The sequence below is a fragment of the Chiloscyllium punctatum genome, chromosome 3, assembly GCF_047496795.1.
Source record: "Chiloscyllium punctatum isolate Juve2018m chromosome 3, sChiPun1.3, whole genome shotgun sequence".
NCBI classification, from domain to species: domain Eukaryota; kingdom Metazoa; phylum Chordata; class Chondrichthyes; order Orectolobiformes; family Hemiscylliidae; genus Chiloscyllium; species Chiloscyllium punctatum.
Genome location: NC_092741.1, coordinates 135,971,236 through 135,990,572, shown reverse-complemented (window position 1 = coordinate 135,990,572; position 19,337 = coordinate 135,971,236). Strand labels below are relative to the sequence as shown.

General features: G+C 39.4%; 1 protein-coding gene across 15 annotated transcripts in view; it reads left to right on the top strand.

Annotated features, from left to right (window-relative positions):
• Window positions 1-19,337, top strand: part of LOC140465247 (myelin transcription factor 1-like protein) — a 584,786-nt gene that overhangs the window by 468,483 nt on the left and 96,966 nt on the right. For 14 of the 15 annotated variants that reach the window (XM_072561010.1, XM_072561013.1, XM_072561012.1 and 11 more), the window contains 2 exons: window positions 760-1,010; window positions 14,495-14,737. In XM_072561010.1, coding sequence (XP_072417111.1) covers window positions 760-1,010; window positions 14,495-14,737 — 494 coding nt within the window. The remainder of the gene's footprint in view (window positions 1-759; window positions 1,011-14,494; window positions 14,738-19,337) is intronic. The other variant, XM_072561025.1, reaches the window with a different exon arrangement.

Sequence of the window (19,337 nt, the reverse complement as noted above, 5' to 3'; positions counted from 1 at the left end):
TCAGTGTGTGTGGCACATGCTCAATGCTGTCAAATATATCATAGTCCTCAAATTGGGCAATAATTTATTTACATATGTCTTTTTTTGGTGGCCAATAGGGCTGCTGGAATATTGCTTGTTTTTGCATGGCACAAGCATATTTCAGATGATCGGGGAGGCAGCAAAGGATAATCAGATCTGTTGACCTTCATTTTGTGCCCAATCAATGAGAATAACCAAGTCTATTCAGTCCTGCCCATTACCTAATCCATAATTTTCAGTCAACAAGTTTCAGAAAATAAATCTGTTTTGCAGTCTTTTATATTTCCATTCATTATTTATATTCCACCAGTAATCGTTCACATTTCAAGCATGTTGATAAAATTACGAACACTAATGCACAGAGAAGAAAAATAATTGCAAATGTATCAATATATTAAAAACAATGTTCAGGGAATTTGCCATAACGTTGTAACATTTTGTGTAATCCACACCATGCTCTGTGCTGAAATACCTCTGAATGTTAATATAGAATGCTAATAGGTTTGTCTATGTTTCCTGATCCATAGGAAATCCTTCACTTGTTTAAAATAAATGTGTTAAAATCCTCAGTGAGCTATTCGAGGGAGGATTGTTTTTAAAGACGAACATTTTACATCAGCGTTCCAGAATTTAATTTCAGGTCCTTTATTTGAGAAAACAGGACAAACTCTTGCAGTTGATGTTCGGTTAATGGAATAATTAGTCGTCATGTGTTCCCTTTATTGCTTGTTGTTACAGCAAAGCGATTTTGTAAGAACTCCAGTTCAGCCAGCAGCACGACGAGTAGCTATGCTCCCAGCAGTAGCAGTAGCAGTGTCAGCTGTGGTGGAGGCAGCAGTGCTAGCAGCACTTCGAGCAAGAGCAGCTTCGATTACACACACGACATGGAGGCAGCACACATGGCAGCCACGGCCATTCTGAATTTGTCCACCAGGTGCCGGGAAATGCCACAGAACCTCTCGACCAAGCCTCAGGATCTGTGTGCGAGGGTAAGTGACTTCCATTTGAAAAGCCCTTTCCCGGCGTACATGGCAGTCTCTGGCTCCACCATCCCATGCAAATATGTGTGTACATGTATACAGGCCTAAGCACAAAGCAAATCCAAATAATACTGATCAACACACAATGGAGTGGCATCATTGAAAAAGAACTGGCAAGCAGTCTGAATATTGCATCTGATCCTGTGAATCTAGAGCCTTAACAGGGATTTAGCAAAGCATTTTTGTGGATAAAAATTGGTTAAAAATCATTTTCATTTGTCCATTTTTGGATAATTCCAATTTAGAGCATCCATTTTTTTTTCCCTGATTAGGAAGAGGGTGCCATTGTTGGGAATCTAAAGGTGCATCTGCACAATTTTCTTTGCAATGTAGACTTCACCATGCTGTCTCTGCCACATAGAGTAAAACCACTGGTTTAGCAAGTTCACTTTATAAATTGTTCAGAAATACTGGCTATTTCATAAATTTAAGCATCTTCAACACATTTAAAATTTATGTGAGGAGAAGTGAAGCTCTTCGCGTGTCAATAAGCATAGACCTTTTCCAACTCAAGAGTCCGAATCTCATTCGTGCAGTATAACTAATGTGGTGCTAGCTAAAATTCATTATTGTAGCCGCTGGTCTGCAATTGGTAGCTGCAACTACAGCCTGACATTTTTCCATTGTTATTATGAGAACCAGTGTTAATCTTTCTGAGATGCCTTAACCTCCAACCTCAAGAAGTACTCCAATTATACCAGAGTAATTTTCTTTCTGTTTCCTACCCAAACCATTTTAAAGACTTGCCTGACAGCTCATTTGTGCAGTGGACCCATACCTATTAGGTCTTGCATTGAGACTGAACAAAATAATTTTCACTTGGCCTTTATTAAAGCAGGGAAAGACTTTCATGTTATTCTACCAGTTCCAGGAAAATTGAAGAGTTTGCACAGCAGTAACTAGACTGTCTGAAGCCCTCTGTTGTAATAATCCTTCAATAGTATTCCTGCACCTAATTACTTTAAACAAGTTTTTTTTTTCCTTTCATTTCTTCACTTCCATTACCAAAGCGATATGTTTTGTGCGCCCGGTTTGGTAGCATTACAAATGAAGATAGAGGCAGAATTGACTGTCGGAAAAAATAAGCTGTAATAAAAAGTACAGCTCATCTATGAATTGGAGTCAGCCACTTATCCCCTTGAGCCTGCTGTGCCAATCAATTAGATCATAGCTGAATTGGTTATCTACCTTAGCTCTATATCCCTTGATAGCATTATGCAGCATAATCTAACAATCTCAGCAGTGAAGAGCTCCAATTGTTCCAGCACCCAAAGCCTTTTGGGTCGGATAATCCTAGATTTCTACTGCTATCTGCCTCTTGATTTCCTTCTGGAATGGTCTGGCTTTAATTATGATTGCATTTTATCATTATTGTTTCTCCCACCAGGGGATCTATTTTCCTCGCAGTTGACGCAATCGTTTCTCACTCTCATACATGAAAGCGAGTAAAGGTGAAATTTCTGAGACCTGACCTAATAATTTAGCCCTCCAAATTAAGGTTGTCCATCTGGTGAGTCTGCAGTGCACTACCTCCAAGGCCCAGACATCTGTTCTAAGGTGTGGTGCTCGAAACTAAATGCAATATTCCAGATAGATTCTGGCCAAGGGTCAATGCAGTTGAGCATCTCTAGTTCAGTTGAGCCTTTCTAATTCAGTCATTTTTGGCTAAATACCAACTTTCCTTTCATCATTTTGATCTGTTTTGTTTTGCTTTAAATAGTTTCTGTACTCAAATCTCTGTAATCATCACAAAAAATTGCAGCAAGTCTAGCAGCATCTCTGGAGAGAGAAACTGAGTTACATTTTGAGTCCAATACGATTTCTACAGAACTGCAGTTCTGAAGAAGAGTCATACTAGATTTGAAATCTGAAGTCTGTTTCTCTCTGTACAGATGCTACCTGACCTGGTGAGTTTCTTTAGCATTTTCAGTATTCGTTTCAGATTTTCAGCATCTACAGTCTTTTGCTTTTATTTGAGTGTTCAAATCTCCATGTTCCTTCAGCAGTTCCAATTTTCTCACCATTTAGAACTATTATGATTTGTTGTTCCTATATCCAAATTCATCTGCTTTAATCTTGCCCACTCACCTAGATTTTCCATGATCCTTCCCCCCACTCCTAAATTAGCATGATTTGTAAAACTGAAAAGATAACTCTCTATTCCTGCATCTAAGTCATTTATAAAATATATTTATAAAAGGGGCAGCACGGTGGCTCAGTGGTTAGCACTGTAGCCTCACAGCACCTAGGACCCGGGTTTGATTCAGGCGACTGTCCGTGTGGAGTTTGCACATTCTCCCCGTGTCTGCGTGGGCTTCCTCCGGGTACTCCAGTTTCCTCCCACAGTCAAAAGATGTGCAGGTTAGGTGAATTGGCCATGCTAAATTGCCCATAGTGTTAGGGCATTAGTCAGAGGGAAATGGGTCTGGATGGGTTACTTTTGTGAGGGTCAGTGTGGACTTGTTGGGCTGAAAGGCCTGTTTTCACACTGTAGGGAATCTAATCTAATCAAAAGTCATAAAAGGTTGAGTCACCAGAACAGATCATTGGTGAACATGATTTTCTCCACTCTATATCTTACTATACACCAATGATCCATGTCTTTCTGTCTCACAATAAATATCCAATTCCATTCAAAATGCTCTAATACCTCCAATTAAAAAGTGACTTTTTTTTGTTCATAGCCTTTTATGTGGAACTTTGTCAGAACCCTTCTGAAAGTACATGAAATTTTTTTTTTAGTTAATTCATGAGGCATGGGTGTCACTGGTTGGGTCAACATTTGTTGCCAACCCTAATTATCACTTGAATGGAATGGCTTGCCAAGGCAATTTCAGAGGGCAGGGAAGAATCAACCACATTGTTATGAGTCTGGAGTCACATGCTGGTCAGACCAGGCAAGGACAACAGATAGATCAACCAGATGGTTACATGGTTGTTACCAGGTTAGCTTTCAATACCAGATTTTTATTGATTTAATGTTGGTTATCTGCCATGATGGGATTCAAACCAATGTGCCCAGAGTAGTAGTCTGAGTCTGGATTACTAGCCCTGTAACAATACTGATACGCCACTGCCTCCGCTAAATATTACTTCCCTGGCTAGGAATCAAATCCAGACTGCAGACGTGAGGGAGTCAAATCCTGACCACTATATCACCAGGGAGCCCCCTGTTAACCTCCCTTGTCTATGATACGATACTATGGTAAAGCAAATTTGTACAAGATACTGAACAGGACCACATAATTTCTCATAAAACTAAACCAGTGTGCCCAGTGTCACAAGCTCAAAGAATAAATATAATCCAAACTTAGTTGATCTTAATACAATTCAATAATGCTGGATCTATCTTATTTTTGGCATTATTATCAGCCTCAATTTTCTGATTGACTTTGCTCAAAAAATGGGTGTAAATGTTGGTATAACTGCATTAAAATCAAGTTAGAATATCATCCTGCTGCTTCTCTGCTCCTTTCATTTTTCACATGAAAGATATTCCTGGTTCAATTTATGACTCCCTTAGATCTTTGTAAGGTCTGTCAAACTACTGCGAGTTGTTCTTGAGAGAAAAACCTGAATTCATCTTTTTGAATGGGGATGCCCACCTGTTTTCCATTTTGCACATGTTCAGAATGTTTCAGTGATTATCTTGTCACACCATTTATACAATTACTTTGCATTCTCACTGAGAAAGCATTGAATCAACACATTCATGTCAAGTGGGTATCTACATCGGCTAATGGCTGTAGAAGGATTACTACGTAAGAGTCCTTCTTGGAGACTGCCAAGATGGTTTACATGCCATCATTTATTTTTATTATTGTTTCTGTCACTTTTGCTTAAATATATGTACCTTTCTGCCAGTTGCTTGTCAGCTGCCAGTTTTCTCCAAATCTCAATAATATTATCATGATAAAACTTCCACATTATTTTGGTTTCTGGGAGTAAGAAGACAAGAATCACTTGAGAGATACAAGGCTGCATCAAAATCATCAGCTCAACCTGCATTTTCAGAACCCTGTGCATATAATCACAACAGCACTGGCTTAGATTGAAGCTCTTCAAAATGATTTTCAACTAACCTTGAACACAGGCATTGTTCTATAATGGCTGTGAAGACCTGTTTTGTGACCTAATCATTCAACATGCCATGGATACATCACCCACATTAGTTTATGCACAGTCCATGGTATACTTAATGGATTGCTGTTTTGCTTTACCAAGAATTCAGGTTCTTCTCTCAAGAACAACTCGCAATAGTTTAACAGACCTTACGATGATCCAAAGGAATTATAAATTGAACAAATAACATCTTCAATCTTTCATTGCACTGTAATGAATGACAAATTATTCCACTTTAGCTTCTTACAAGGAAAAATGTGTTTTAATTTATGTATAAACATCAGTAAATGCTAATAAATATTTCTTAGACAGCAGCCATAATGCCTTCATTGTGCCATAGCTGTTGTCCTACCTTAATAACACCTCCTCAGATATTGAAGTGGTTGCTGAACAATCAAACTATCCCCTGAAACAGAAGGCTTTTTGGTGTAGTGGTAGAGCGCCTACCTTTGAGCCAGGAAGCCCAAGTTCATGTCTCATCTGTTCCAGAGGTGTTTCACAGCATCTCTCAACAGGTTGATCATTCGTATCTTTGTGTACTGTAATAAGGTGCATCTACTTGATTGAGTGTTAAAGTCTCAAGCTTCAAGCATTGTGGTAGGTTGCTGTATTCTGTATAATGTACCCTGCAAGAGATCTCATCATGAAGGTTACAGAGGAAGACAACATTGAGTGCAGAAACAAAAGGATGGAGACAACTTGAAATGTTGTGAAACTCAATGCTTGTTGAAAGAGCCACTCATTTGCTCTCAATCCTAACTACCAATGCAATGGGCATTTTGAAATGTTCCTGTTGCATTCACTTTCCTGCCCATGCCTTCCACCGATATTTAAAAACAATACCTTAATCGTTCTCACCAACTTTACATTTCTGTCATGTGATAGAACAAATGTGAAATGTTGGTCAACAATTTCATTTATAAATATTCAGCTAAGTAATATCATAACATCTGCAGTGAAAACTTAGGGATTGGAGAAGTTAGTTGTGATATTTTGGGGACATTCCATATCACAGTAGAGAAGGTGTTGAATATATCAGAATGTATGAAGGTGGATAAATCTCCTGGTCTTGACCAGCTATATTCAAGAACACGGCAATAGGCTAGAGAAGATATTGTGGGGCCCTGGCTGATATTCTTGCATCATCATTAGTCACAGGTGAGGTCCCAGAAGACTGAAGGGTAGTGAACGTTGTGCCATTATTCAAGAAGAGCTGCAAAGAAAAGCTTGGGAAATATAGACCAGTAAGTTTAATATCTGTGGTGGGTAAATTATTTGAGAAAATTCTGAGGGATAAGATGTACATGCATTTGGAAAGGCAGGGTTTGATTAGGAGTAGTCAGAATGGCTTTATGCATGGGCGATGATGCCTTACAAATTTGTTAGAGTTCTTTAATGAAGTGACCAGGAAGGTTGATGAGGGCAGGGCGGTAGAAATCTATATGGATTTCCGTAAGGCTTATGATAAGATTCCATATAGTAGGCTGCTCTGGAAAATTAGGTTGCATGAAATTCAGGGCAGACTGGCAAATTGGATACAAAATTGAGGTAGGAAGCAGAGGATAAAAGTGGAAGGATGCTTGTTGGACTGGAGGCTTGTGACTAATGGAGTGCATCAGGTATTGGTGCTGGGCCCATTGTTGTTTGTTATCTTTATCAATGATTTGGATGCAAATGTACAAGGCATAATTAGCAGGGAATATCGTGGACAGTAAGAAAGGTTATCAGAAATTGCAGCAGGACCTTAATTAGCTGTGGAAGTGGGCTGAGATATGGTAAATGGAGTTTAATATAGATAAGTGTGAGTTCTTGCGTTTTGGAAAATCAAATCAAGGTAGATGTTTCATGGTGAATGTAATGCCTTAAGGAGTATAGTGGAGCAGAGGGATTTTGAAGTTCAGGTCCACAATTCTCTGAAAGTGGAGTCACAGGTAGACACGGCAGTGAAGAAGGCTTTTGGCACACTGGCCTTCATCAGTCAGGGCATTGAGTATAGAAGTTGGGAAGTTATGTTGCAGTCATACAGGATATTGGTAAGGCAACACTTGGAGTATTGTGTTCAGTTTTAGTCACCTTGCCATAGGAAGAATGTTATAAAACTGGAAAGAGTGCAGAAGAAATTTACAAGGATGTTGCCTGGACTCAATGGTCTGAGTTATAGGGAGAGGTTGGACAAGCTGGGGCTCTTTTCTTTAGAGAGTAGGAGACTGAGGGAGGACCTTATAGAGGTGTATAAGATCATGAGAGGCATGGATAAGAGGAAGGCACTCAGTCTTTTTCCCAGGATTGAGGACTAGACGGCATCAGTTTAAGGTTAAAGAGGAAAGAATAAAAGGGAACCTGAGGGACAATGTTTTACACAGAGGGTGGTATGCACATGGAATGAGCTGCCAACAGAAGTGTGTTGATGCAGGTTCACTAAAACATTTAAAAGGCCTTTGAACAAATACGTGGATAGGAAAGGATTAGAAGGATATGACCCTTCTAATTGAGGGGAAATGGGGTTAGTGTGGATGGGCACTTTGGCCAGCAGGGACCAGTTTGAGGCAAAGGGCCTGTCTCTGTGCTGTAGGACTCTATCACTCTATATGATTATCTCATGTTTCCATTCATCATACATTCCTTTCATGATAATGCATGACCTGACGGCTCTCATATCTACTCTTGTGCATTATCCAGTTGCTACCTGAGTCACTGGAGTATGTAACATGCCTGTCTTAAGTGTGCAAAAGAACCTTTGGGGTTGAGGTGATCCTGAGATGAATCAGCAATATGCACTCAGATTCTGTGGTATAAACAGTTGTTGCAGAGAGTTGTTGGAGTAGAGATAAAGTTGCATGTATTGAAGTCCTGAAGGTCAGCATTAATATCCATATTTACAGAACTAATGGCACCAGTGTGACGGGTGAAGGATGTCTAGCTCATCCACAAACGTCTCTAAACAAAAGAGATAAAAATTCCACTGTTGACATGGAAATTTTTACAATAAAAATCTGAGCACTCTTGATGGATTGAAATGCTGCAAACAATTGTCAGAGTCAAAGAAGGAAAGATATTTTCACTGGTTTGTACTAGGAGCCATAAATATTCAAAGAAAGCATGTGGATGCTGAAAATCCAAATTAAAAACATAACATGCCAGTAATACTCAACAAGTCAAGCAAAATCTGTGGAGAGAAACAGAGTTAGTATTTCACATCAATTACCTCTCATGAGAACGCTTAAATTCAAAAGATCACAAATAACTTGAATAAGGAATTCAGGAGAAACGTTTTAACCAGAGAATGCTGAGCATTATTTTTTATTAATTAATGTTAAGTGAGCATTGTTGGCTAGGTCATCAATAATTGCCCATCCCTAATTCCCCTGCAGAAGGTGCCAGTGAGCTGCCTTCTTGAACAGTTGCAGTCCTTGGGATGTAAGGACACCTAAAATGCCTGTTAGAAAATTAGCCTCAGGATTCTGACTCAGCAATACTGAAGAAATAGTGATACATTTTCAAGTCAGGCTGGTGCACAACTTGGAGGGAAACTTGCGGGAGGTAGTGTTTGCATGCAACTGTTGACTTGTCCTCCCAGCTGATAGAGAGCGTGTGTTTGGAAGGTGTCCTCTGAGCCTGGGCGAGTTGTTAAAGTGCATTTTATAGATGGCCCATGTGGAATATGCTTCCTGATAGAGTGGTTGAGGTGGACAATATTTAATGGGAAGCTAGATACGTGTGTGATGAAGACCAGACTAGGGGAAGATGTTGAAAGCATGAGGTAAAAAGAGGTCGGAGAAGGCTCATGTTGAAAGTAAACTTTGGACTGACTGATCTGTTTCAGTGCAATAAAATTCTTTGTAAATCTAGCACATAGCATTAAACATGTTATGACCTGAATGGAGAGAAACTTTGCTTTCGTCCAGAATGATCCAGGTATCTCATCCATGAATTGCAGACACTAATATGCAAGTAGTAATGAAGGCAATTAGAACATTGGTATTTATTGCTGAAAGAATAAAGTATAACAGCAGTGAAGTGTTGCTGCAACAGTACAATTAGTGAGTTTGCATCTGAAGTATTGCATACAGTTTTGGTGCCCTTACTTGAGGACGGACGTAGTTGTCTCAGAGGGTTTTGTATTATGAAGAGAGTTTAAGAAATTTAGGCCTATTCCCTCTGCACTTCAGAAGAATAAGAAGAGATCCAATTGACATCTTTAGGATGCTAAAGGAGATTGACAAATCAATTGCAGAAAGGATGTTTTCTCATGTGAGACAATCTAAAATACGGGGTGATAGTTTTAAGATAAGGCATAGCAGATTTAAAACAATGAGGAAAAACTTCTTTCAAATTATGGTGAAGCTGTGGAATTCACTACTCTAGAGTACGGTGGATGCTAGATCATTGAGTAAATGTAAGGAGGACATAGATTTTTAGTTAGTAACAGGTTGAAGGGTTATGGAGAGTGGGCAGGAAGTGGAACCGAGACTGAGGTGAGATCAGCAATGATCATATCAAATGGCAGAATAGGCACTAGAGACTGAACTACCTACTCCTGCTCCTAGTTCTTATATTCTTATAGACAGCCTCTGGATTTTTCTACACAGCCATCATCTGCAGCTATTTGCTTGTCACAAGCACTCATCCCCTCCCTTTCTCTGCCATTCTTTCTTGCCAAGACCTTCTCCCTTTTGATCCCTGGATTTCTCAGCAAACGGAAATCAGCTGCAGCTGACTCTCCAGACAATGGGCTCCTACACCTCCTCTGCCACTAATAGCTGCTTCAACTCACATTTAATTCGTACTCTATATTTTGGGGCATTCATTGCAGACTCTGATAACAAATCATAACTGCATGGGAGGAGGCTTTTTGAACTGAAATAATGGTTCTTACTACACACTGACCGTAGAGAATGATGTGGTGCATTGGATGACCTAGCAAGGTCATCAATTGGGTAATTCCGCAATACATTTGCACCCTGTGCTGAGATATGAAGGCAAGACATATGGATAAGGGTTACAACTTGAGAAAATTTCTTGCATCATGCTGTTCCCACCTCTCTTATTGAACAGTTGGCCTGTGGTGCTGTGAGCACTGTCTTAAAGGCAGCCATGCTACTATTCTTCCATCAGAATTCTTGTGATGTCACGTCAGACTATCCACAGGCAATATCACAAACAGAAAGAAAGGTCTCCCCCTCCATTCTCTCCTTCAACCTCATTTCTACCGCAAAACTACTGCAGAACTTTCAATCCTGCTGCATCATGTGATTTGCAAACCTCTTTTCAGTATTCTCTCAGTCTCATATATGTGCCCATGCTGGAAGATCATTGAGATTATGCGAACATCACACATCTGGGAAATATATATGGGGTTAACATTCTACAGGACATTCAGTTATTGTTTCTGTGGGGAATATTTGTGGTCTGCTATAAGTGTTTAAACAGTTGACACAATTTGTTTAATGGGCGAAAGTGAGGACTGCAGATGCTGAAGATCAGAGTCAAGATTAGAGTGGTGCTGGAAAAGCACAGCAGGTCAGGCAGCATTCCGAGGAGCAGAAAAACGTTGATTTTCCTGCTCCTCAGATGCTGCCTGATCTGCTGTGCTTTTCCAGAACCTCACAATTTGTTTATTGGCCAATTCAGTAATGTCCTACGAATGAGTTGAATGTTTGTTTGCTATCGTTGCCAAATTGGATTTGCATTTCATACTCAGTATACATCTGCATAAATTCTAGATTTAATTTAAATCATTTGCATTGCTTGGCTCAGTATTTTTTTTCAAGTCACTACCCCTGATAATGACCGCAGTTCTATATTTAAATGTAAACATTTCATAAATTATCAAAACAAAGCAGTAGAATGTTTGTATTGATTATATTTCTTTACATCCGTTGACTTTTGAAATGGGTCACAATATAATGACCATGATTACCATAAATTGATAGGTTTTAGTTTTCCTAATGACAGCTTGAGAATGAATGAGCTATATCCAGTGAGAACTGTACATGCCAAAAGATCAATGGTATGTTAATGATAAATAGGTTGAGATCACAAAGATGGAGAGAAATGTAAGTGACAGTGAAAAAAAAGTGAAAAAGTGGAAGACATGTCCAGGAAAGAAATGAATGCAGTGAAAGAGATAGACTTGAAATGAGTTTAGACAGGTATGCATGAAAATAAACATATTATTTACGGAAAAAAAGTGAGAATAAGAGACAGTACAGCTCAAAGTCTACAGAAATTCCTTTTACATGAGTTGAACATTGAGGTTTCCTTTTAATTAAACTTATATTGGGGTTGTATTTTTGTTTAGTGATGGTGAATTAAGTCTCCTTCAATGAAAGTTGCTGACAGAATACTTGAGTGCACAATGTGGTGCTGCATCAAGTGCATGGTGTACCAAGTGCATGATGCAGTGCATTAATTCTAGGTTGATTAGATTAGATTAGATTAGATTACTTACAGTGTGGAAACAGGCCCTTTGGGCCAACAAGTCCACACCACCCCACCGAAGCGCAACCCACCCATGCCCCTACATCTACCCCTTACCTAACACTACGGGCAATTTAACATGGCCAATTCACCTGACCTGCACATCATTGGACTGTGGGAGGAAACCGGAACACCCGGATGAAACCCACGCAGACACGGGGAGAATGTGCAAACTCCACACAGTCAGTCGCCTGAGGCAGGAATTGAACCCAGGTCTCTGGCGCTGTGAGGCAGCAGTGCTAACCACTGTGCCACCATGCCGCCCCAATGTTCCTGGCAATGTTAGGACAGATCTTCACAACAAACAGCTTTCTTTAACAATACTGTGAATAACAAATATGTTTAGCAGGTGGCCTGCTCCTGAACCGAACATCAGATAACTTCAATTGTGCATGCTTTCAATTATGGTTACATCTAATGCTGCAGCGCTGCCAAAGATTATGAGGCGAATGTTATCCGTGCTGCTCCTGCACAAAAAGAAATTCTGTCTAACAGACTTCCAAGGAGGTTTTTGTTTAAACTTCCCCTGTAGCAGACAGCAATTTTAGATAACCTGGACATTATAGTAATGAATACAAATACAAATCAGGCATTATTTTTTAATGGGCAGCCATTAGCCGGGTGCTAGTATTATGCCCAGACAGGAAGCTGAAAATGTACCCTGCTGCATCAGTACAGGAGGATTCACTAACTCCAATACAGAGATGTTGGAGCAGCATTCCAGCTTGTATTTGCTAATTTTGGAAGTTACACATGTGTGGCTAACTTGATTTGGCTATAATGGCTGATTCACCAAATTGCTTCCCAATGCACACTATCTTAACGCATGAAGATAATTAAGTTAAATTGGAGAGCAACGGTTCCCATGAAGATACTACAACAAGGCTTACCACTTGCAGGAAGGAAGGGGCAGGGGAGAAATCAGTTTGTTTTGATTATTTTGATTTCCTCCAATCAGTGGTCATCAAGAAGAAAAACCAAATAAATTACATTGAATTAAATATGTCTATTGCTAGCACAGTTTCTGAAAGTTTCCTATTAAACACATGCTTTCCATTTCTAATGCCTCTTTCTGGTCAGCCCTGTCTAAATTAGCTCATGTATTTTGCTATCCTATTAAAATCTTTTATCTTATTTGCATGCCTTCACCTCATTTCAATTCAATTTCAACATTGGAATCTAACCCCTTCTCATTTGTCTGCCATAATCTTCCTCACCTTCCCAGCTTTGATCTTATTGTTTCCTTTTTTATCTTAATTATCCCTTAACTTAACCATAATGCAGTGTAAAATCTGTAATCGTAACCTCTGCACAATTTAATCCCTTCCTCACACCAGTAGCTTTCTGTTTTTGCATTTGAAATGTTCTTTGCCAAGTGCTGAATGAATTTTGTTATCACAGGAGCAGTTGTTTCATATCATACCATGAAAACTAATGAAGTGCTTTCCAAGTTTCACAATTTTTCAAGGAAACATAATTAGGTTTTTAATGAGAGAAGCTCTGGGGTATGCCAAGTACATTAAGTCAGGTTGCCCTTCTGATGACAATACCAGGAACATTCATTGGAATCCGTTTGAGAATGAATAAGCAAGAAGGATAAAGAAGAGATATTCTTTAGTAGCTGACTGTCAATTTACTACTTCAATCTGGGTCCTCTGTTATTTATGTCAGGCAGGGCAGTCAGCACTGAGAGAACAACAAAGCACCTATCAGGGAAGGGGTGAGAATACATAGCTTTTATTGGTAGATGCAGATCATGTTGACAAACATATACATGAGGAGAGCCTTCAGTAACTGGGCCTGCAGCATCTCTTCAGGAATATGCCAGTGACATCCAGGTTCTAGAAAACATGTTGGAGGAAGAATAATTGGAGGCTAATCATAATGCATCTGTCATGGGAAGGATGTGCCCCAACTGGGGCCTGTATTATCTCAGGAGTCACTATCACCAGGGGGATGGAACTAAGGTTGTGTTGTCCAGTTCTGCGTGACATTGTTGGGCTTAAATTGCTTGAGGTTCGTCAAGCTGATTTGCAGGCCTTGGTTAATTTGTTGATCCCCGTTTGTCATTTTGTCTGTAATGCAGTGTGAACATGACATAATGAATTACATCACTCAGATTCTGGAGGGAGAGTAGTGTACAGATGGAACAGGTTCATGGTTCATTGAAAATTGCATTTCCGACTCTTACACATGGACTTTTCTATAGGTGCTGACCACTTGAAATGTTATGTTATAGTTTTTGTGGCTGCCTATAAAGACTGGATTTTTAAACAGCCAAATTGAATACATTTTTCAGTAATCATTCTTCCTCTAATGTTTCCATCAGGAGTTTTCTTTTTCATAGATGAATTCTACCCCCAGCAAAAAGCAAAATGCCGAAATTCACAGCATAATTATTTTTCTCTTTCAGCATGGGAAGTATGCTTAGTGTTTTTAAATTCAAAGAATGCAAAGGGGATGTTGTGCAAGGTGTAATTTTTCTTGGTTTTTAAGTCATTCTTTATCAGCTGAAGAAATGTTGATACCGAAAAGAACTAACAAAGAAATGATCTTCAAACCAAATGTGGATAAATTTCATGATTCTTAATAAGCTGCAATTGTATTGCAGGGTTTCAAATCTCTAATTTTTCTTGAGAGTCATTTTCCCCAACTTGGCAGAGTACCTTTCATTGTTCACAACACTCTAAAATTGCTAAAAGGATTTAAAATAGTACATAAACCCATCATTACTCTCAGAAGAGATTCAGAACAGACTAAAATGAGAGAGATTGCAGTGTAACTGGTATGCAGTGCAAAGTCAGTTAAAAGGGATGATCTTTATTATGCAGAATCCTGAGATCGAGGTGGATGAGAATGGAACCCTAGATCTGAGCATGAACAAACAGAGGCACAGGGATGGCAGCTCTGGCAGCAGCACTGGACTGCTGACTCCATTAGAGCCAATGTCCCCACAGCGACAGAACATGATGGTCAACAAGTGCTATACAATGAACGAGGCTGATTGCTGGGACTTTCCGGTAGACTACACCAAAATGAAACCTAGGACGATGGACGAGGAGGATCCCAAAGAGGTATTTGTGAAAGGCGGGTGTAAAATTAAGCAACAGAAGAAAACAAAAGCTAAGTTTTACTGATTGTGCACAGTCATAATATGTAGAATTAGGAGTTTATGCCATCACTTTCTAAGACTTAGGATGCATTTTCATATCCTGTTGTGTTTGCCTTGTATTTTGATTTTCAAACATTCATCAGGGAGCATCATTGGAGAAACACCTCCGAGGAAGCCTCTTCAACAAATTAACATGTCCATATAGGTGATGGTGAAGCTCTCTATGTTAATCATGATATAAACTGATGATAATTTATCACCTTTATAGTTAGAATCGGTGAATTCACCAATCCAGTGCTCTGACAGTGTAATTGGGATGGGTTTTTGAACAAAAATAGTCAAAAAATGGGAGAAGAAATGTCACAGATGTTCAAGTTAATCATAACCATTTGTGGTAGAGTTCCCTTCATAACAATTACACTAACAGTTAGTCTCCCTCTTGAAGCTTGACTAACATCCTTGACAGAATGTGACAGCCCTTCCATGAATGTTAATTTATATTTTATTTTAGCTAAAGATGTAAAATTGAAAAGGACAGCCGCATACTGGCATTTGTGCTTAAGCCTGTATATTTATATTTGCCTTCATTGGTTGAGCTACTGTATTTTCTTGTGTTGCCCAGTCATTTTTACATTGCCCATGAGCATCGACAACCTAATTCACCCCATAGAATAGAAAAGAGGAGCAAACAGCACCTGATAACAAAAATGCCATCAACATTTTGAGAAAAACTCTTCAATTGGAAAAATTGTAAATGCATGTCATTAACCAACATTTTTAATGTCTCAGTTGCTGATGACTTATGTATTTCATAATGTTCTGTATACATTTCAGTATCCAGAATTTATGAATTTTTAATTTACTTCCAATCAAGGATTGGGTGAAAAATTGGGCCTGGTGGCATTAGTTTTTGGATGTTATTAGTGTTATTAGAGCTCCAGTGGGTGAATTGTACAGCATAGTATGTTTACATAGATGTTAGTTCAGAAAGAGTGAATGTGTAGCAGAAGTATTAAGAGTGAGCTGATCATGATTCAAATGTGATATGACACCAATAGTGCCATTTTGGACTTCTGCTCCAGCCAACGCTGTTTCCTAATCTTATGCAACTGAACGAACTTGCAGCAACAGGAAGGCACCCCCAACTAGCACTGTTTAAAGGGATCACCAATTGCTTACAGCTTAATAACTGGTTTATTTATTTCAACTGCAACTATTTTGCAAATGTTTCTTGCTTTGTTTAATTGTTTAAAGTTGCAAAGCTCTACAAGGAGTTGCTTGACTTGTGCTAAAGGATCTTTTGCCAACTTCATGGCTTTTACACAGGCCAGGTAAGGGAACACTAGTAGTGCAATGCTGAATGTTTTAGAGAATGAACACATACAGTCAGAAAGAGAAACAGGTAAAGAACTCTTTGCAGGAAGAAAAATCTGTCTAATCTGCTTAGGGAGCGATTCTTTCATCTGCAGATCAGGGAAGAACAACATGCAAGATGTCAGTAAGGATGTGCTCATCAGCTTCTATAGCCAGAACTACAATCTTAATGCAGGATGAGGATGGCATTACCAGTGACTGTCAACTTGACTGTACTGCTGAACCTTTATGCATCTGACTCCTTCCACATTTGAGCAAGAGATTTTTGCAACACCTCACCATTTGCTGTCCATTGTTGCAAATTGCCACCAGCTATGGGTTAAGAAGGGGAGGAGCATGTTAGTGGAAAAGAAAGGAAGACGGTGAATAGAAGGCGAAAAGAAATAAAAAGCAAAATGAGAAGAGGAGAGGAAGGGAGATGGTGACCTCAGCAACCATTTCCTGCCCTCGAAAAACTCCTCTAAATGTGATACTTCAACTTTAATTCTGCAACAGTACCACACTTTATTTTTCTGCAGTCATTGGCCAACACAGTGTCAACTTTACCAGAAGGAAGGATAAAACTCATCAGACCATACACATTTCAGACCTAATCTTTAAGTGAAATTGTGCCTTGTTGAAACAATAGTCAATGAATTGCCCTTTTGTAAAAGTAAAATAATGTGGATGCTCAAGATCTTAAGAAAAACAGCAAGTGCCAGAGAAACTCAGTCAGTCTGGCTGCATCTGTGGAGAGGGAAAAAATAGGATTAACAATTTGAGTCTCACATGACTGTGTTGAAACACTTCAAAACCAGTACTGATGAAGAATCAAGTTGGACTGAAATGTTAACTTTGTTTCTCTCTCCACAAATGCTGCCAAAGCTGTTGAATTTCCCTCACACTTGCTGTTTTTGTTTCAAATTACCCTTTTGCATTTGTTTAGCGTCTGGTCTTCTAAGTATCTTTGCCTGACCTAGTGTTCCTGCATAATGCTACTCCATAGATGATGGAAGGCTCCTGAATTTCTGTGGAGAAGGCTGCAGATGGCCTCAGAGGACTTCCTCAGCTTTAGGCCCTGAATACCCCCCAGCTTCAAAATGCACTCTCCTACCGTCAGCAACAGGTTCCTGGTCCGTGGGTTAGTGCTATAGTATCCATAATAATCTATTGGAAGACAAGTTGCTGTACTGTTGTGACACCCAGCACGCACTTTGCACACTGTAATCCACAGCCTTGATGACAGTAGTCCGAGTTTCGACAATGAGCACTCACATTTTGGGTGACTTCTGCTTTTGTAGCTGTGAAATTGCAACACTGTTGGTTCTGATTCCATTACACAGATTCACCAATCTCATGTACAAGACTGCTAAGCTATAAGTTATTGTTCTGTGCCTTCTGCAAGCCAGTGAAAGTATCAGGAAATGATTGATCAATAAGTCCTAGCAAGTCAAAAATATCATCACAGCAAATGTTATGAACATAGACAACTGACTGTCTTCCCAGTCTTTCCCTGCACCTTTAAAACTCCTTTTTAATATATATTTAAACATGTTTGTCACATGTGTTTGTATAGGGAGTTTTATAAGAGGTTAGGCTTTTAATTTGTAGTGTCGGATATCTATTGTTCACAATTGTTTACCCATAGCCAAAACCAATTTATTTATAGTAGATAGTAATTCTTGTTAAGTACAGAAACCTGATTCATGCTTTCTGTCAATCAGATCTAAAAGGCAGGTCAATTGGGGAATTTTGTGTATTTTTATAAAATCATTAACTTTTGTGATGACTCCAGGAATAGTGGTTCTGATTTCCAGTATGATATCCCATTAAGGCATAGCAATTTTCACTCTCTTTTTAGTTTCCTCCATTGCTTGATGCGATTCTTCAGTATCCAGAAATCAATGGCATAAGGCTGTGTTGTGACACAAGGATTGAATTGGGGAGCATTCCTACACAATTCCCAGCTGGTAAAACAGAAGAGGTTGTGATTTGTGAGTCAGTGAGATGTTAGAAGGAAGATTAAGTTTGAGAATATTATTATCATCACTGATTTCAGTCCCACTGCTGTTTAGAACCACAGAAGTAGCTGATCCGATAATAGCCACCATATCAGTTTCATAGATTAGTAGATGTAGGGGTTCTGCAGTTAGTGCTGGCTGCTTTCTGTTGTACCACCAGATTCTAAAAGAGGAAGGGAGACATGTCATGCGATCTTTTTGGCTAACTTAGTGTCATAGAATCATACAGCATGGAAATAGACCCTTTGGCCTAACCTGTGGGTTGTCTAGGTGGCAGTGTGTGCAAGCTGATGGATCTGGGTGTGAGGCTTGTATTACCACAGTGTGCAATGTTGCACTTTGTACGATATGGTATTTGATTTTGCATTAATTGACCATGACCAATCGTGTGAGGTAGTTGTACTGCTTAATTCCTGGCACCAATATTCAGGGCGACCTGCTCTTGTAATGTTTGAAGTGTGGAAATGAAGGGACTCCTGTCCACCAATACAGGGCACAACTTCCACTTCCTTCACCAAAGCTACATCTGAGTACCTCCGAGCCATTCTCTCTCTGTGGCACATCCCTCACTCTTTGTCAGGTCAGATTCTCTTCAACCACAACATCCAGCACCAGCTGCAGCCACATTGCAATGTAGGCTCACTTGAAGAAATGCTAGCCTCTAAAGATATCCCCAGCCAACAATCAGTGCCGTTAGCATTGGCTTCGCACAGACATAATACAAGGAGTATTTCTTTGGTATGCTACCTGCATTGTAATCAAAGCATGCTGATGTTTCACACATTCTGACCCTTGACCCTGTTTTCAGGGACTGTTCAATTTTTCCTCTATTGTTTTCAATACGCAAGTCACTAAAGTGCCTTCAGTAAATTCAACAGCATATATGGTTGTTCATATGCACGCCAATGTGCCTGTTATTTCAGATGGAGTATGCCTATATGTAAATGAGATTCCAATACTGATGAGTAGACAGCAAAAAATTAAATGCTTTGTTTGACAACAAAAACTTTAATTCAATCAGATGATTTTCACCACCTTCATTGGTACAGATGATTTTTATTTATCACTGGATATAAGCCACAGGAGAGCAAATACAGAGGAACCTCGATTTTCCGAACGAGATGGTCAGGCAGTACTTCATTCAGATAATTGATCATTCGGATTATTGATTCATGCCTCTCCTCTGGG